This window comes from Polypterus senegalus, chromosome 3, assembly GCF_016835505.1.
Source record: "Polypterus senegalus isolate Bchr_013 chromosome 3, ASM1683550v1, whole genome shotgun sequence".
Lineage (NCBI taxonomy): Eukaryota > Metazoa > Chordata > Cladistia > Polypteriformes > Polypteridae > Polypterus > Polypterus senegalus.
This window is the reverse complement of record NC_053156.1, coordinates 152,899,874-152,920,851: the sequence shown is the minus strand read 5'-3', so window position 1 is coordinate 152,920,851 and position 20,978 is coordinate 152,899,874. Positions and strand designations below refer to the sequence as shown.

Sequence of the window (20,978 nt, the reverse complement as noted above, 5' to 3'; positions counted from 1 at the left end):
ACCAGCAATTATTTAGTTTTAAAAAACAATGGCTTAGCCACTAATCAAATATTCTACCAGCCCTCCATGTATTTCCCAAATTGTATCTTCCAATATAAAGCCATGGGATGCCTCAAGTCTGTTTCAGAAGCATCAGGCAGAAGGCTAGATGCAAATATGGACAGGGTGTCATACATGGCAAATTTAGAATGGGTAATCAGCCTAATTTGCTTATTGTTAGAATGTGAAAATGAGACTAAGTGCTCACAATAAGGGGAATTTGCAGAACTCACAGAAAGAATGACCAAGCCTAGTTCTGTGAGAAAGCAATACTAACCACTGCCCCACAAGCAGTCTCCAGAATACTTCACTAACCTGTGAACTTTTAGTGCCACTTTCAGTCGGGATAAAACCAATTAAAGAGCTCCCGAAAGATAATGTCTCAGTCTGAGGATTGCAGTCCCACTTGATGGAGCTCCCCAACCCTGACCTGACAGCTGAAAGTTTTGAACAGCTGTAGAGCTTAGTAGGGCAACTGTTACACCTTATTTCAGTTACATCAATACAAGTTAATTTCTGTTCCGTTTTTTGGACTTTGGCAGTATATGGGGTGACCCAGTTGCCCCCCCCCCAAGTTTTCTTCAGTTATCCTTTCCCTAATTTGCACCTCACAACATCTAACAAGAATTATCTATAATTATGTGAATAAAGTTTAGGTATTCTCTTAGTGTAAAGTGATTAGATTAGAAATGCACATACTTAAAGGTTACATTTTCACAGTACAGAGGGTCTGTCATTGGCACTGTATATTGCACATAGCATTATTATCTCTTAACATGTTTGCTTGACCAGCTAAGTACCATTCAGCATACAGGGAACAATGCCTCCTTTGCTGAAGGGTAACTCATTATAAAGCCTGATGGCTAAGGGTAGAAATGATTTTACATTTCTGAAGAAATGCAGTTGCCCAAGTCTGTTACTGTTCAGTCAAGACCTCACTCAAGGAATGAGAGTCATTATCCTGGATAGTCGGCAGTAGCTGAATAACTAACTGGCATGTTGTTCTTCTTCATTCATCAATTTTTCCATTCATTTTCCAATCCTATCTCTTCCACTACACAGTGAAGTGGTGGCTTGAGTCTTTTTCCTAGCAGCATTTGGCACAAGAGAGGGACTACCCCACAAAGGCCAGGGGCACCATTATTTGCACCAAAGCAAACATATACTTGGTACAGTGAATTTTGCACAAATCAAAACTGTCTATAGAAACTAATTTTTCTTTTTTTTTTTGTTTTAATAAACCACATAGCAACAGTCCTTTGAGCTTTATCTGTGCATGAAACCAGTTATTGACTGCAATATGACTGTGACTTTGTTGAAAGTATTCCTGTGGACACAGGTTCAACATAAAGAGCAGGAGCCATGCAAGCCACAGAGTTTCATACATGGTTCCAGGAACCTTTGAGAGATTGTCAGGGTAAATAAAAAAACAATGGGATCCAGATTTAGCCTGCTTCTTCCTGGTTTCTTGTACTAGTGGAAATGAGAAATTAGAGAAGTCAAATAGTATGACTTCATGTTGTTCAGCCACAGTTGAAAGTCATCAGCACAGAGAGAACATGCAGCAGCAGCAGTAGTATTGTCTCATGTACATTAGAACAGTGTCATTCTTACTTGCAGTTGGTAAATTCAGTTTTCTCTGAGTCGGCTACCCTACCAGCTGCCCCACCTTGTTTTCCCCATGTTTAATTTTTAACGATTTAAAACTCCCCCAGCAACATTCCTCACCTTAGTTTTTTTTTCTCCTCATATGTTTACTGAAAACATTTTGAAATTATGCTGACTAAATCTGTGTCTGGTTCTAATTTAGCCCCTGAAAAAAAAATATTTTACAGCTATTTACCATGGTTGTAGCATATCAGACGTTTTATAGGGTTCAGGGTTGTGGGGCTTTAAGAAAATGTAACCTACCTATTTTTCTATGTTGCCATATAGAGCAGAACACTGACTGGTACAGGGCTGACAATTGAAAGTTTGGCTTTTCCAAGGAAGTGGAACGGGGCTGGCAGTCTTTGTCCGTCTGTCCAGCAGTGATCCGCCAAATAACAGACGAGACGCACTCCCACACGCGTGCTCCTGCCCCGCCTCCTCGGAGGGTGTGTACAGCACTGTGTTGCTTTAGTAAAGGACTCTCATAGCACCCAGGTAAATCTGACTGTCAAAATAGGGTCGGGTTGCGTGCATCCTGGATACGAGCGCCTGTCTTCTCGCGGTTAAAGGAGACACGCGCGTAGCCCGGACAGCTGGCCTCAAGGTAAGCGACCCTCTCCTCTCGCCATCCTCCAGGCATTTGTTCTTGCCACCTCAATCGCTATGTGGTTTTATTTTTCGTGCCACCTGAATGTAGGGATGTATGTTTGTTATGTGTGTTTTTGTGTTTCAACCCACACCTGTTCGTGTTGCAACCACACGAAGAAAATTCGGCGTTTTTATTAGATCTGTTCGGATTAGCGCGTTTAGGACATTCAGTTGTCATTTCATCGCGGCTAAAGTTTTTCGTTTAATTCTTGCCCTCCAACATCTCAGTTCCATATTGTTTCGGCGTCATTCCCACCCCCGGCCTTTCAGTTTGAACAAAATTAATACCAACGGACTTGGAGTGACGTGAGAAGCATAGCGCATTTTGTCAGCGTGTCGGCTAGTTTAGAAGCGCAGCGCGTCCATCTCATCTCCGGTCATCATTTATTCATGAATTCTGCTTCTGTTTCTCGTTTAACCGATGTTCTTCATTACGTTTCTTGGTTGGCAGGTGCTACAGGTGAAGAAGACGCAAAGCAAAGCTTAGGCATTGGCTCATCAGGTCCCCGCTTCCCTACTAAAGCCTCTGTTGTCATCGTACTGTTTTACTGAAAAAACAAGTTACTTAGTGGAGTGCAGAAATTAGAGATTTGTAAAGGAGGCCGGGTAGAATCGACTGCCGTAGCTGTTCTTTATTTTTAAAATCTATGCTGCTACATGACTTGTGTTTGAGATAACGTATATTTGATAAGATAGGCGGATAAACATATTTTAAGTATGTGGTAGATAAATGTGAAAAAAGAAAATGCTTTATTTTAAAATATAGACAGATGAGCGTTTTACTACGTCTAGTTGTATGTGTGATTTTAACACTTAAGCTGTGACTACTTCCATAGTGGTTCTTATGGTAAAAGTGATCAGTTTACTGGTTAATGTTTAATGAAAGTAAATTTATTTTACATATGATTAATGATCATGAAAGCAAACCATCTTTACACAATTATTTATAAAATCATATCTAACTAAATATTTTTTGTATTTTTTAAAACTCCTCTTCCGTGACATTATTATATCACACGTTTTCAGATAAAACAGTAGCCAAAGTAATCATATATACTGTATCTTGACTCTGTTAGCCTACACAAAGCATTTCTCACTCTGTATTCTTTCGATCATGTGAGTTTTAACACAGTAAACATGTTTATCAATGTCATCTATGAATATAATTTTTTTTAAATCACCAGTAACAAATAAAGACAATTCATTTTGTGTAACTCCCCTTCATTTACATTACATACAATGACACTGGTCCCTCTGTTTTTCCTGACAGAAGTGTTTGTTAAATTGAATTATACTAAAAATCTTTTGTTGTTTTTTTTTAATCATTTAAATTGAAACCTAAAATCACTTAATCAGGTAATATTCCAGATTGCCAATTAGTCCAATTTTTTAATCTGGCTAATTTTGCTTGGGCAAAAAACAATTCAGAAAGTTTTTGATACATTTCAAACCAAAAATACTAAATCTAATTTTAAAATTCTTAAATAGTACATTAACATAGATGTTTCCTGTTTCAGTATATTAATGGCAAGATCTTTTTAATAGTTTTTTGTCTATAGGATCTTGAATACTGAACAGAACTCTTTTTTTCAGCAGTGATAAATATAATGAGATTCTGTTTTTTTTTTGTTTATTCATACACTTAACACAGTGTAAATTGGGAAAATATTATATACCTATAAATATGTATATTATATATATATACCTATATATATATATATATATATATATATATATATATATATATATATATATATATATATATTGTGACAGACAGCCGGGTTCCATGCCTGGCCGGGACGCCTCTGCTGCATACGTCCCGGGGGAGCTATCATGGCCATGGCAGTACCTCCCCCGGGGCGCTTGGGGGCAGTCTCCCTGGCCGTGGATCTCTCCTCAATCTCCCCCGTGTCCACCACAGCTGCCCGGTTGGGAGATGGGGTGGCCGCTAGGGGGTGCTGCAGAGAACTAGCCACCACACTGATCGGTTTATCAGCCCCACCCGGAGGTGCAATTAAGACCAGCTGGTCAGGCACCTGGAACACTTCCGGGTGGGGTATAAAAGGGCCTGCCTCCCAGCAATCAAGGCCAGAATCGGGAGGAAGAGGACGAGGTTGCCTGGGAGGAGTGGTGGAGCAGGAAAGTTTGCATTGTGTTTGGGTTTTTGTGCTTGGACTGTGTTGGACCTGTGGGACACGGGGAAGACGTGTGCCCACGGCTGAAGAAAATAAAAATAAAATTCTTGAGTGTGAACACGTGCCTCTGCGTGGTCTGTGCCGGGTCGGGCGATATAAAGCGCCTTTTTCCCAATATATATGGGTGGCGCAGTGGGTATCGATGCTGCCTCACAGTTATAGAACCCGGGTTTGCCTCCCGGGTCCACCCTGCGTGGAGTTTGCATGTTCTACCTGTGTCTGCGTGGGTTTCCTCCGCTTTCCTCCCACAGTCCAAAGACATGCAGGTTAGGTGCATTGGTGATTCTAAATTGTCCCTGGTGTGTGCTTGGTGTGTGTGTGTGTGTGTGTGTACCCTGCAGTGGGCTGGTGCCCTGCCCAAAGTTTGTTTCCAGCCTTGTGCCCTGTGTTGGCTGGGATTGGCTCCAGCAGACCCCCGTGACCTTGTAGTTAGGATATAGTGGGTTGGGGAAAGAGGAGCATATTCACGGTCACTAATAGGGGGGCAGTGTAGATCTACCAGTCAACTTATTCCACACATCTCTTAATTTATGGGAGGAAACCAGAATACCCACTGAGGAAGTTCATGTAGACACTTGTGTAATGTAAAAGTCTGCCCCAGGCCACTATTCTGTGGGAACTACATATTTCCAGAATTTAAAGAACTCAATTAAGGCATTCCCATGTTTATTTAACCATTCTGAGAGAACCTTTACTTTGTGACATGGTGCATAATCATGCTGAAGTAGCCGTTAGAAGATGGGTAAATTATGGCCATGAAGGGATTGCAGATGGTCGACATCAATACTCAAATAAGCTATGGCCTTCAAGGGATGATTAATTGGTATTAGCCCAGATTGTGCAAAAAACATTCCCCACACCATTACATCACCAGCACCACTAGCCTGGACTGCTGACTTAATGCAGTTTTGATGCATGGATTCATGCTGTTTGCCACCAACTTCTGACCCCACCCTCTGTGTGCCTCAGCAGAAAATGAGGTTCATCAGATCAGGCTACATTTTTCCTTTCTTCAACAGTCTAATTTTAGTGAGCCTGTGCCTACTGTAACCTTAGCTTTCTGTTCTTGCCTGACAGAAATGGAACCCAACATAGAATTCTGCTGTTGTAGCCCATCCGCCACAAGCTTTGATGAGTTGTGTATTCTAAGAAGTTTTTCTGCTCACCACAGTTGTACAGAGTGGTTATCTGAGTTACCATAACCTCTCTGTCAGTTCAAACTAGTCTGGTCATTCTCCTCTGTCATCAACAAGGTGTTTCCATCTGAAGAATTGCCACTCACTGGATGTTTTGCACCAGTCTGGTTAAAATCTACAGCCAGTGTTGGCATGTCATGGTTAAAATCACCGAGATCACATTTTTTCCTCATTCTGGTATTTGATGTGAATATTAACTGAAGTTCATAACCTGTGTCTGCATGATATTATGCACTGTGCTGCTGCCAGATAATTGATAACAAATTGGATAGGTAGGTGTACAAGTGTTTCTAGTAATCTGCTTAGCCAATGTATTCCATAAAGCTTAGGCTTTCAACATATCCATAACAGATGAATGTAAAAATGTATCTGAAGCAAAACAAATTTCTAACAAGGCATCCTAATTCTTTACACTCGGAAGCCAAAAACAGTTTCATAACAGTGCCTGGGTTTTTCTGTTAATTGACTTTTTTGAAAAGGCTATTCAGAATCAAGTAAAGGAAGAAACTGTTAATGAAAAAGTAAATTCTTAAGTTTAAAATAATTTGAATAAAACATTGCAGTCACTTATCTGTATTAAAAGCTATAGAAAAAATATTGATATATCTATTTTCTATAGTAGTTCATGATAAAAAGAAATATTATGACAAGGTAAATCCTGATATTTTGTTACTCTCTATTGATTTCATTTTGCATCAATAATAACATTAACACATGATGTTCTACAGTTCTCATAAAGACCCATTTTTTGACGGAGTACAAAGAAAGAAGAAATGAGAAATCTAGCTAAATGAAGACCCCAATTAGAAAGAGAAACTGGGTCCAAATCTGCAATTCAATAGGAATCAACAGCTATAACCTTTCTTTAGGTTTCAATTTGAGATGTCTGGTGTGTAAAATATGATATATGATCAAAACATTGGGTCTTATCTATTAAGAGAACTGAAATAAAACAAAGCTTTATCTTTCAATATAATGCTAATACACTTGTTATAATGTTTACAAAGTTTTTCTATGCCAATCAAATAAAATGTTTTGTCTAGTTTGTAGAAACACTCCTCTGTAGCTGACTTGACATTTTCATTATTAGTATTGCACGCTTTACAAATGTATTTCTACAGTTTGAGAAACAAATAGTCGTATCTGACCAAATGGCATAAGCGTGGTATGTCTTTGAATCAACAAGTCTTCAGCTCAGCCATTGCAGCCCTAGAGTTATGAATGGTGCATTATCATGCAGCAGAATGGAAATTGTTCTTAGTTTGAATTTCTTACGTTGACATTCTTCTTGGGTTATCTTTTGAGAGATGTCTTGCATTGATGGAATTCTGTAGCCCATGTTTCTGCTGTAGTATATAAAGGTGACTGATCCTGCTACATTCTATGCTGACTAAGTTTAAATGACTGTACTGAGTTATATACAAATTCAATGACATCAGAATACTAGATTTTGCAGTTTTGGACATGCAGATTGACTAAATCCTGCAATAAGAAACACACTACAAACAATGAATTCTGGAAACTTGTAAACCACATAATTTAGTATAAAACAGATGATCTTTAGCTGTTTACAAAATTAGCTCCATAGTTTACCCCATATGATAGGCCATATCGCAACATTTATAACTTTGTGAAAGAAGAATAACTATAGTTTTTTGTTTCTTCTTTTCTCTTATAATTGGTTATAGAGAATTACATTTACCTGTGTGGTTTGTGTAAGGAGGATCTGGGAGAGAAACAACTGTGGTAGCAACATGGAGGAACACCGTGGCAAGAAGCATTGCTGGCCATTAAGAGTTGGGTGTAAAAAGGCCTATCACACCCATTTGAACCTTCAAGCACTGGCACATCCACAACCTGGCATTATTTTATGCTTGCCGAGAGCAACAGCCAATTAAGTCTGTATGTTTTTCAGCAGGGTTACTGGCAGGTAAACAGACATGTAAGTCAGCTGTGCAGAAAACTATAAGAGAAAAGGAGAGTTCAGAAGTTACCTGAACGTGGGGACGTGTTCATATGAGCTTGCCAGTGGGTACAAGATAGACATAAGCAGGAAGTACCGGACTTGTACCAGAAATGAGGCTGTGTGTAGGGAATGATTTGTCTGTGTCGCTGATTGGTAGCGCCCGGCTGACATGAATTATGATTGGTTAGGTAACATGGCCTAGCATATAAAACAGAGATGCCCAGCAGGGGTCGTCTTTTGACCGACTGGCATTAGGAGTAAGGTTAACAGAGAGAGCTTAATGTTATCCTTAGTGAGCATTTCTTGTATATATTTAGAGTTTCACTAATTTTTTTCCTGTACAGTTTTATGCCTGTGTTATTTTATTCACTTTTGATTTTGATAACTGTTCTTTTTTTGTCCACTTTGATTTCATCTTGTTAGAAAGAGAAGAAATAATTTGTTTCTATAATTTTGAGAGCCATAGTACATATTGCAAATAATTTACTTTCACTTCTTTGTTGTTTATTTTTTGTAAATATATTCTGTGTTTTTAGAGTGTGGAGGGCATCACATCTCATTCAGTTTAAAGGTCAAAACATTTTCATCATCTCAGACTGCAAGAAGACTCTGGTAACTAACTGGACCTTGCCATGCTAAATACATGTAATATAATTCTGCTCATGTAAGTCTTTGAGATGTTCAAATAATAGAGGTTCACCTGATTATTAACCACAATACTGTATGTGATCAGCTAATTGATATATCTATATATAATTTTTTTTTTTTACAGTTACTTTTGAAAAGAGGTCAAACACCATGAACTGGGGATTTCTCAGAGATCTCCTGAGTGGGGTAAACAAGTACTCCACAGTGATAGGGAGGATCTGGCTTTCTGTCGTGTTCATTTTTCGCATTCTGATTTATGTAGCTGCAGCAGAACAAGTCTGGAAGGATGAACAGAAGGACTTTGTGTGCAATACAAACCAGCCAGGCTGTGAGAATGTGTGCTTTGATCACTTCTACCCAATTTCTCAAGTTAGACTCTGGGCCCTGCAGCTGATAATGGTCTCCACACCGTCCTTGTTAGTGGTGCTGCATGTTGCATACCGACAACACAGAGAAAGTCGGTATAAAAAGAAGCTATATACAAACACAGGAAAGATGGATGGAGGGCTATGGTGGACATATCTTATTAGTCTACTATTCAAAACAGTCTTTGAAGTGGGCTTTCTGTTAGCATTTTACTATCTATATAGTGGATTTGAAGTCCCCCAGCTGCTCCAGTGTAAAATTAGTCCTTGTCCAAACACTGTAGATTGCTACATTTCACGAGCTACAGAAAAAAAAGTGTTTCTTTACATCATGGGTGTGACTTCCATCTTATGCATCGCGCTGAACATTTCTGAAATGATTTATCTTTTTCTTAAGCAGTGCTGGAAATGCTGTGTCAAGGCATATGATTCAGTTGATGCAAAGAGACATTGTGATTGTCACCAGCACACAAAGCTAAACAGTATGCCTTCTGGGGATCATATAATGTTGAAAGAAGACTCAACAAATGCAATCTGTCAAACTCAAGACATATGAACAATGTGCTCAATGTGGTTTGTTTACTCATTTTTAACACCATACAAATGACAGTTATTACCAGCTTCTTGTAATAAAATTGTTACTGAGAGTTCACCATCTAGTTACAATTAGTCAGTGACTGGAAAAACTGGTCATCAGGCTTCACTATTTAATTAATTGTGCAAAGTGTAAAATAAGCATGTTTCTCATCTTTGCAGAAAAGCATAAAAGATTATCTCTTAACAGCTTTTCAGTTAAAATTATTGACAGTGATGCTTACTTACTGTGATGACAGCACTTTAGACAAATACGTTTTGCAGAAACAAAACCATTAAAAGTGATTGCACTCACTTTTGTTTTCTAAAAAATGCAAGCTGGAGTTGACCTCCAACTAAAACATTTTATATCCTAGAGGAAAAACAGAAAGCAAAATGTCAAATGTGTGAAGAAGAGAGTATGTCTTTACAAAAGTACCAAAAAGAGATCTTTCATTCCTGATCAGAGAAATTAAGTAAAATGCAACAGTTTAAAGTAAACATTACAGTACATTTTGTCACAGTAAAGACCTTTACTTCAGAGAAGCTCATTCGGGATATAAAGCACAGTTTAGAACTGACAAAAGGTTATGGCCTTGCCATAGATAAACTGTTAGAAAGAAAGAAGACACAGAAAAAAGTAAAGGACAAACTTGTCAAATTAATTATTGATGTATCAGTGAGGATGAAATGCCTAGTTGCTATTTGCATTTAATTAAAGAAAAAAGAAGAATGTGTTTATAAATGCAAATTCTTGAGAAATGTCTGCTAATTAGGAAGCTTGCATTGTCAAGATGAAAACTTCAGTCTACCAACAGCATAGTAAAATAATATTGTAGCCATTTAACAGGAGACTATGTTTTGGGGGGTTGACACCATTTTAGTAGTGCTACATTTACTTAACGTTTATAGCTTTTTTCTGTCAATTTAGTATTCTGCTTGACTTTGATTGAAAGATTGAAGTCACAGCTTTGTTTCTTGTTATTTTTTAAAATGTATGTGTTCCTTTATTCACAGTAACTAACCTCCGTGCAATGATTCAGTGGCAGTTTCTGAACTTCTTACCTTGTGGTTTAAAGTTCATTGTCATGGCCTCTCTGCCACACTGGAGTTGTAACAAAGCACAATGTGACACAAGTTTTTTTGTTAATTAATGGAGATTCACAATGCCCAAGATTATCTGCAAATTCAAAAGCACAAATTAGAATTCTTTAGCAGCATTTTAAAGTGTTTAGTCTTTCTCTACATGCTTAAGCAGGAGTGCAGTTTTCTGCCCATTATTCAAGGTAATAACCAACATGGTGCAGAATACCATGAAAGATGTTAATATTAACATTTAAGCAAAAAAGGAATTGCCAAAGTGTACAACAAAGGGTTTGATCAGTAAATGAAAATCTTACATTTTTAAAGTTTAAACATGGATTCCACAGACTTTTGACTGTAATGGAAAGGTACTGATTCAGTCGGAAAATGAAACCAGTCATGTCATTAAGCAGATGTTTAGAATGTTCCTGCAAATCATCAACCGATCATGTTAAACCAAAAATGTACCAGTCTAAGCCCTCAGAATAAAACACCAGCCAACTTGCAGCCTTCCCTACAGAGTGGAGTTTCAAGTTTCATTTGTATAGAATCCATTTGGAGTTTTATTTGCATGTGTTCTTTCAGTAAAATGCCAGTACATGTAAATGAACAAAAGAAACTAAATAAAAAGACGCATGTAACAGAGTAAAATGAGCCAGACAGTATGTCTTACAAGGAAGTGTGATATTAGAGGATAGATAAGGATGTTCCATGTGTATGTAACATGCACCACATGCTGGTTTGGTTTTGGACATAGAGATGTGAACCTCAGACATTTAGAGAACTTTATTACAGCTTACATTTTAGTATGGCATTTTTGATCATAGATCTACAGAGTTTTTTGTATAATGCAACTGTCCCTTGGGTGTCCTGTCTTGTTTGATTGTGTTACCATACCACATGATGACACCACCACCTACAGTGCCTTCTAAGGTGTGGCAATAAACTTATCATCTTGTTTTTCTTCTATTTTTATTACTCAGTTCTGATTAAGGTGGTCCTCTTGTGACTTTTTCTGTAGGACCTTAGTCTTGAGGGTTCAATACAGGTTGTGAACACTGTGACCAGAAGGGAGCACTCTAGAGCAGACCCCACACTCAAAAACCACCAATACAGTCCAGTTAAGTATCTATGAAAATAATTGTATAAGGGAGGGTATAACAGTTGGAGTGCATACAATACAGAAAGGAGAAAAGAAATAATAATTATTATGTCATTCTGGACCTACCTACATATTCCAAAATTCTCTACCAAAAATATGTTTATTTCCCTCCTTCAAACCCCCCAATCATCCTCTTTCTCCTTTCCCCAGTTCCTAAGTCCAAGAGTGTTTAACTGAGCAGGGGGAGGTCCTTAAAAGGTTCAAGAGTACTTCTGACTCCAGTCTGGCAAACACTACATTTCCCAGCAGCCTTTGTGAGAACTTGAAGTACAGCAGTAGAATAATACTGCTCTCTGCCAGTGGACTAGGAAAATATATTGGCATCCTGACGCGGTAAGGGCATCACTACCATGCAATGTACTGCTGTGAATTTCCTCCATTTTCCTTTATAGAGGCATACATACGAGAGGGTAGTTTTCCTCCCTCTTTGATGACAGAACCAGGCGTTTTAGGAGTTTTCTGATATCCACAAATGGTTCTTTTGTGTGCATGTTTGATTACTGCAATTTGCTTTTGGTTTAGGCAAGAAAGCAAAACCGAATTGATCTGTAAAACTGCATTTGGACTCAACTAGCCATTTTGCGCCTAACTGCAAAAGATAACATATAGAAACCAGTGGTATTAATAACGGAACACTGAAGCATTGAAACACATGCACTTCCAACTCAAGAATTTTTCACACTATCCTTGACAGTATACTTTGGCTCATTTAATCAAGCAGTGTTTGTTTAGGTAAAGACCAACTCAAAACTTCAGAATTCATTACTTTTTCAAACTTTTGGACTTTGTGAAACACTTTAGCGAGGGAAAACAGGTAAAATGGGTACAGTTTCTGAATCACTTAGTTGCTTTGTTAGAATAGCATATTGAGAGTTGCATCCACAGGGTCTTTTATGAGTCAATTACTGAACAAAAAAGAAAAACAGTTTTTAAATATCATAAGGGCCAAAAACAAATTTACAACCAGCAGAAAAATGAAACCATTTATTAATATGCATTACATTCATGCAAAATAAGAAAAAAATGTCATAACCATAATCATTATTATGGTTTCTTTTTCTGTCGTGCCTTCTAAGAAGAAGCCTAGATTGCAGCAGATTTGATTTAGGAAATATCTGAATATAGAATAACTCCATAGTAGTTTTTCCCCCAAGAAAGCAAAACAAGCCATCACAGATTACCATATTTTTAAAGACCCATCATTGACAGGTTAAGCCTGCCATTATTTGCTTATGAAACTTCCTAATTGAATCATGCAATTTACAAATGTATATAAGACACAGTTAAAAATAAACATTTTAAAATAATCAGCAGCAAAGGCAAAGATGGGATGTTCAGAATCTCTTACATATCAGCAGTTCAGTCATCATAGCACAACTAATACACATTTGTTTCTTTGTTAGAAGTCAATCATAATCAGTGCTTCTGGACTACAGAGACGACCGGTGCTATAACTGTAGTATAGTTTTCTTCACAATGGATAAAGTCACAATGCTTTCAAATTGACCCACATGAAGGAATCCATGGACGTTCGATTAGGCCTTCTTGTAGGCCAAACTGTATATGCTGCTTTACAAACCTACCAGAGAGAAAAAGCAAAGTGAATCCCATTTTTTTTGCTGAATGAACGTAGACTCATTTGTTGAACAAAAAAACTTGTAACACTGAAAAATTATGGGAAATCATTTATCATCTATGAACAAAACGCTTAAGGGGATGGATTTAAAAAAGAATGGCATCAACGAATATAAGACTCCACACTGCCAAAGTCTCAAGGTGTGCTCTAATAGGAAATTTAGCCCTTCTTGTAACTTGCCATATTCTGCGTTAATATTTCACTTCTCACAAGCACATTGATGCTGCTGATAAGTAATGAGATTACAATGGGACAAGTCCAAGAGACTTTGCGAGGAGAAAGTGTACATCAAATTCTTCATAAAAGTGGGCAACTGACTTGAAGTTAATTTTTCTAACATATTTTCCAAAAGTTTTCATTCTTAGGCTTCCAGTAAATGTCGTGAATGATTGTAAATCAAAGCCTGTTTGTGTATGAAAGTTAAATATTTGCTCATTGTGGGTCCAGCCACATTTAATCTGGCTTCCTCATCACCAACTCTTGTCAAATCCCATTATGAAGTGTGCAACTCCAACCTAGCATGGTGTTTGCAGACTGCACAGAGCTCACCTGTGAGTCACTGAGGTTACAGATGCAAAAAATTGCCTGCTGTGGAAGTATCAGGCATGACGTTTATCAAAGAGTACAGAGAGGATGCCAATCCTGTGTAAGCAGGGCATACTTTCACATGGTGATACTGAGAGCAACTCATACAAGACCAAATATGAGTCATCATTTAAAGTAAAACATGGTTTGGGGGTTGTGGAGGGAAAGCAAAGTATTTGGGGCACCAAAAAAACAAAACAAAAGTTGAGATATTGTTCTTGATGTAAACATTGGATAACATGAAGAGAGAGCAACTATGCATTACAGTGTATCTGCAACAACATCTCTTTTGCCACTCAAACCAACTTTATATTTTATACCACGGATGGAAGGTGATGTGTTCAGGTGTCTGGTAGAGTCCAAAGATGTATGGATGTTATTTAATGCAAACCAGTTGGTGTAAAATGACTAGTTTTCCTTCTGTAGATTTTCCAAGCAAGGTAGTTCTGAAGCACAATGGATGTATGTCATTGAAAAAAAGAGCCCTCCCTGTGTGTTTCAACAAGAAGATAAGCAAAAAATATTTGCATGAGATAAGTTTGTTTTATCAAGTTCCAAACCTGATGAAAAACATCTTTGTGACTGTGAGTAGAATATGTAACAATCACCTCAAGGCAGGTATCAGCCAAGGAAAGGAATTTGTAATTCTAATTTCCTGGTTTGGACACACTAACATCAAGACAGTTTAAATGTGCCATTCAACCTAACAGTAAGTCTTTGGTTTGGTGGAAACAAATGTTAAATCCATAAGAATGCAGACTTTTTTCCACAAAGTTTCATAAATAGGTAATATGGAAACAGGAGTAAGGAGTACAGAAGGTCAGCCGATTTGTATTTTCTATTGAAATCTGGTGACATATTACATGCCAAACATGCAAGTAAGGATTTCATTGTACTATGTACTTTAACTTCTCATTCTCCTCCTCCATGAAATGCTGATGCAAGCTGACACTGATAAAAACCTGTTTCTAATATGCAATTACAAGGACATCCATGTAGATAGATAGATAGATAGATAGATAGATAGATAGATAGATAGATAGATAGATAGATAATCCTTCAATTCAGATGTAAAATTGAGTTCCTGACTCTCAGATCCCTCGGAATCTTCCAAAAAGAGTAAGATGTTCGTGATCTCCTTGTCCACCACAGTCTAGACTCCTAATCATCCCCAGTTCCTTACTGGCTAGCTGTCTCTCTCAACCCTTCTCCACCTAACAGTTAATGTGTGTGAGTGTACCTGCACAAAAGTGGTTGCCGTTTCATCATCCAAGGGGAATTCCACACATTAGTGGTAGCTGAAAAGGTTCCTCTTTGACTATGTAAAGTACTTTAACTAGGTTAGAAAAACACTACATGAATGTAATAAATAAATGAATAAATACATACATATAAACAATAATACTAGATAGCACTTTATTTGTCACAAAGGGAGAAGTTAAACTTTTTAAAGAAGCTCAATAAATATTATAACATAGCAACAAACACCTTGCTCAAATATACACTAGAAATGCTAAAAAGAAAGACAACGTTTGACATGACTAAAGATAAAAAGAGCAGTGAAAACCAAAAAGGAGTTTTACATTACCTATTATTATTACAGTGGAACCTCGGTTTACAAGTAACTTGGTTTACGAGTGTTTTGCAAGATGAGCTAAATTTTTAATAAATTTTGACTTGATAAACGAGCAATGTCTTGCAATACAAGTAGTATGGATACACTTTGTCTGCTGAGCGTCATGTGATCACAACTGAGCTGATGGTTCTTCTCTCTCTCTCTCTCCTTATCTCGCTCGCTCGCCCAGTGCGTCTCTCTCTCTCTCTCTCTCATCTCACTCGCCCAGCGCATCTCTCTTTTTCTCTCCTTATCTCGCTTGCCCAGCGCGTCTCTCTCTCTCTCTCTCCTTATCTATCTCGCTCGCCCGCCCAGCGCGTCTTTCTCTCTCTCTCTCGGGCAATCGTCTCCTATTCTCCATCTGAGTCTGTGTCATATAGTCAACATCCGTACAAGCTTATACTGTTTACTACAGCATTGTGACTGCGTGTGTTTGTGCTGTGACGTGCGAGTCCCCATCTTGCGCCCCAAAACACGAAGCTGAGTCTCAGTACTTTAACACCAGCTTTATTCAGCTTGAAACAGCAACAGCGCTGTTATTTATTGTAGCAGGATCTTTATAATGTTCCTTGTATCACTCATCAACGGCAGGCACTTATAGCATGTCTGCAATCTTTTTGGATGCGCTTATACGGCGAACTGCTACAGCGCTGGGAGACTGCGATTACTTTGGGACACTCTTCCGCGTGTCGTCCCGTTGGGTGGAATCCCACATGAGTTTAGAAACTCACTCACACCAGCCATGATTCTTTTTAAAGGTAAAGTGCAGGTTAATTTGTTTTATGTATTTTTACTTTACATTTTGAATTAATCATTTTTATATGAATAGTTTTGGGTTGTGGAATGAATCATCTGAGTTCCCATTATTTCTTATGGGGAAATTCACGTGCTTTGGGCTGCGAGCACGTTTCCGTAACGAATTATGCTCGCAAACCGAGGTTCCACTGTACTTTGGTAAGTTGTCATACTAAGAGCAGGATTATAAAAAAAGAACAAAACTTTATGTTCATTTTCTACTTTAATTCAGGGTGGCTACTCTCACAGAAACACAGCATGTACGTTACAGAGTGCGTTCACCTTTACACCCCCTTAAGACTTTTTTTTTTTTCAATTTAATAATATTATCGACAGCAAAAGCACGGTGGGCACCACACCAAGGCATGTTGTTGACTGAAAACTACAAGAGATCGCCTATCAAAGGCCCCCTACCCCAACCCACTCGTCCGCCTCTACCTCCGATCTTGAGAAATGCGGTATTTCATTTTAGCTCACCCTTTACTGCATTTTAGTCCAACTGTTTGGTATCACACCTCCAAAAGGCTCACAAAAGTTCTTGACAAGCACTTCACTGCACTCAGTTCCTTTACAGAGCCTCTCTTTCTCTCTCAAATTATTTTTCTTGTTAGAGCTTCTTTAAAATTTTACTTTCCCCTTGGAGACAAATAAAGTATAATTTATTTATTATTAATCACTCCTTATCTATCTATCATTGACCAGTCCTTATCTATCTATAAAAAAGTGTTAATCCAGACAAAGCTATAGGAAAGTTTACAAGTCGTTGAAAATCCCCCAACACAGCATATGAAGTAAGGAAATAAAACACAAATGTGAATTTGTAAAGGACTGTGTGCCCTCTGAAATGAAGTCCTGTCTTGGGGAGCATAGTAGAAAAGAAGGAATTAATTCTAAATACATCTTCATTTAAAGATTAAATAAACATACTGTATCTCTATATTATAATAAAAAAAATCTTGGGAGACAAGACTTTTTATCCTGCGATGAGACATGATTTTTTAAAGAGAGACACTTTCACATCCCGCGAGACGAGACTTTTGTGCCAAGAGATTTAAGCACGCCCAGGGCCGGAAATAAAATACAAAGAGTAGATGACAAAGTAGAATGTTGAAAAGAATTCAAAAACGTTGGCGCAATACACATGCATTTGAAAGTCTCAAAAAAATGATAGTGAAGATTCCATTAGGGTAATCAAATGTAAATTATTACTCAGTGAAATAATGGAACAGCGAAAAGAGATCGAATATATTGTTTGTTTTTAAACTTGTAGATCGTCTAATTCGTGTTGCCAACAGGGAAAAGTAGAGTTTCTTCCTAATGAATAGGCATATTTGATTTGTTTTTGTTCGGTGAAAGTGAAATCCCGCGAGAAAATTTCAAGTCCTGCGAGACAAGATATTATGCAAAGAAATTTGGAAAAGTCCTGCCCACATTTAAAACATTTACAACCACGCACACGATTCAATCATTTCTCATTTGTGCGAATGCTATTGTCAGACACAGTTCATGTAGAGAGAAAGAAACGATATTCACACACGGGCAGTTATACGTTGCGTTGTCATAATGTAATTCCAAATACGGAATCAAAATTCAATGCGATATTGACGAAAAGGGAAAAGCGAAAAAAGATTGAATATATGGACATAGGTGATATGACAGAAATATGTAGATATTGTTTAGCTTTAAACTTTAAGTCGGGGACTTGTAGATTATCTAATTCGTGTTGCCATCTGGGAAAAGTAGTGTTTCTTCCCAATGAAGAAGCGTATCCGCGAGAATTAAACATTTTGTTGTTTGCAAATGGCAGAGATGTAAAGTTGCTGGCATATAGCGCAGGCAGGGGTGTTGGCGAGCAAAGCAAGCAGGGGGCGAATCCCCCAGTTACATAAAAATACAAAAAAAAAAAAAAAATGAACACACAAAAAAACAGCCTAAAAAGAGAAAGACATTCTAAAAAACATAATAATAGACTGTGCTAAACACTCCGAGGAAAATTAATAACACAGCAATAAAAGTACAAATCAACTTTATTAAAGACAACTGAAACATTCAGAAATGAAAGAAAAAATGGAAGCACAATTTAAATAACTTCAGTAGACAATTTTTCACTCCTGCTTTACTCAAAGAATAATAATCCATTTCTCCCCTGATTAATCCGGTTGATGGTTTCAAAGAATGAAGTGTCTATTTTAGCAGCAATGGGCGCATGGTGGGAATCCTCAAACGGGTCACCAACAGACCTGACACGCAAGTCTTCGGGATGGGAGAGGAACACCAGAAGTATGCCGTGGAAATTCCATGTAAGTAAGGAGAGGATAGGTTTCAAACCGTCAGAAGGTCAGGGACAACAACCACTGCATCAGCACCACCACCTTCCAAAGTCTAGGAAGCTTTCAACAACTCAAAGAGTCTCATGGAACACTTATCTGAAAATCAGTAGGAAACAGTAAATAAAAAAAATACATTTTACAAGTTTTTAATAAAAGACGAAACAGATATACAATAATAGAAATAATCGTTTTGCATGCTTTTTTTATTTTAATATAAATTACTTTTTAAACATTCAGGAAGAATATTTAAGCAATCATTTCAGAGGGGGGAATTCCCCAAGCAACTGGAAATGTGTCTCCAATCCACCCAGCAGAAGACAACATTAGATTCCAGGAACTGTAGACTAATAAGCATTATCTCTCTTCCTCTCTGTTTTGTACAACGTAATGAATGCAATAGTCATAAATTGCATACAGTATGTGGAAACAGTCAGTTCATAGGCTCAAAAGGGCTTTACTCTGCACTAACTACAGCAGAAAAACTGGCATTAGTGGCTCTGATGCAACAGGTACATTTGTGTGATTTACACGATACCAAGATTAATGAGATTGCACAAACGGAGGAGACAGCAAAAACACTCAAAACTAGGCAATGCTCTAAACACAAGAGTTTTGCTGCCAAAAGTGAAAAAAATATGGCAGGTCAAAATGGCAGAATGGGAACCAGGTGATGAAAATCCATAGTTAAGGACGGGCTTAAATGAAAACTGAAAGCACTATTGAGATTGTCTACCTAAACCCAACACATAACAAAAACGTTTATTCAAACTTAACATTTCCTGAAGCCTTAATTCAAACAATCTAAACCAGCACACATAGTGATCTGTTTGTATATCTGTAATATTGTTACCATTTGGTTATATAATTCACTAGCATAGCATTAGCTTCCATTACCATGCTGCTTTATATATCAGTTAAGCCACATAAAAGTGTCTCAACTTTCCCAAATAGAAGCTTGACTGTCAGATGTAAGATGTTGGATGGCTTGCAAATTTCTTTTCTTAACTCCGACAAAACCAAGGTGCTGGCTTTTGGTTCTAAAGATACTAAGAAACAGGCTAGCTGAATGTAGCGCATCCCTCGAGATCCTCTCCGTCGTTCCCAGTTCAGTAACCAGAGGCTTTTGAAGTCTAAATCAGATTCTGATTTTACACTTGATTATCATATTAAAAATATTTCTGAAGTAGCCTCCTTTCACTTAAGAAATATTGAAAGTATGATCTCAGTCCATGATGCTGAAAAACATCCCCATGCATCTATTATTTCATGGCTGGATTACTATGAGGCCTTGTTCTGTGGCTGTACTTCAGTGTCTCTTAATAAACTTTAGTTAATTCAGAAAGCAACATTACAACAGGGGTGCCCAACTCTAGTCCTGGAGGGCCACAGTGACTGCAGGCTTTCATTCTAACCCTTTTCTTTATTGGTGACCTGTTTTTGCTGCTAATCAACTTCTTTTGAATTAATTTTAATTGACTTGGTTTTTAAGAAATGTTCTTAAAAAAATGTATTCGTCATTCCTCTGAATTGCTTAATTTCTTTCCTTAAATGGCATCCAAGCAGAAGTGAAATGTAAAATGAGTGAGCCAACAACAGACCAGCTAAGTCAGGGCCTCAAACTCCAATCAGTTTCACTCCAACCAGCTGCTTAATGAGGCGCTGAGTCTTGTCGTTAATTAAACCCGTTCTTTAATTCCATGGCTTGTTTCCGCTCTCATTGTGCAATAGCTGACATTTAAATAAATTATGGATTTTCTCTTTTCTAAGAGCAAATCAGCATTCCTGAGACCTTCGTCTTTCTTTATTTTCAGATATTGTATGATGGTCACAGTTTGCTGGGCCTGTTTTTGCTCATTTTATGTCTCATTATTGTTTGGCTGCTAATTCAGGAAAAATAAACAATTAAGGGGTCTGAGTCTTCAAGAGCAAGTCAAAGAAAATGAATTCAAAAGAAGTCAATTAGAAGCAAAAACAGGTCACTTATTAAGAAAAGGGTTAGAATGAAAACCTGCAGCCACTGCGGCCCTCCAGGACTGGAGTTGGGCACCCCTGGCTTACAAGAAGCAAAATTCCATACAATTCCATCCACCTGCTCTGATCACAAATATCAGGATAAAATACAGTCGCAGCCAACAATAAAACATTCGCTTTTAAAGTACCCTGTTTATGGAGTAACCCTCTGAGTATGAGATTCAGACTCTCCTTCTGTGTTCAAATCCAGGATAAAAACAGATCTGTTTAGCCAATAAGTAAATATTCAAAATCCACAATGAAATATACAGTGCAAGTTGCTATTGTATTGGAGTGACCACTAGGGAACATGACAGCACCCCAAACCCCAGACACAACTGCATATATATATACTGCTCAAAAGAATTAAAGGAACACTTTTTAATTAGAGTATAGCATAAAGTCAATGAAACTTATGGGATATTAATCTGGTCAGTTAAGTAGCAGAGGGGGTTGTTAATCAGTTTCAGCTGCTGTGGTGT

General features: G+C 37.8%; 1 protein-coding gene across 2 annotated transcripts; it reads left to right on the top strand.

Moving 5' to 3' along the window:
- Positions 1-1,980: 1,980 nt before the first annotated feature.
- LOC120525625 (gap junction beta-7 protein-like) lies at positions 1,981-9,359 on the top strand. 2 transcript variants are annotated; one of them, XM_039748085.1, is made up of 3 exons: positions 1,981-2,293; positions 8,231-8,358; positions 8,467-9,359. In XM_039748085.1, the coding sequence occupies exon 3, from the start codon at positions 8,493-8,495 to the stop codon at positions 9,261-9,263; it is 771 nt and encodes a 256-aa protein (XP_039604019.1). In that variant the 5' UTR covers positions 1,981-2,293; positions 8,231-8,358; positions 8,467-8,492; the 3' UTR covers positions 9,264-9,359. The 2 variants fall into 2 exon arrangements, with proteins under 2 accessions (XP_039604019.1, XP_039604020.1); XM_039748086.1 differs by lacking the exon at positions 8,231-8,358.
- Positions 9,360-20,978: the final 11,619 nt, after the last annotated feature.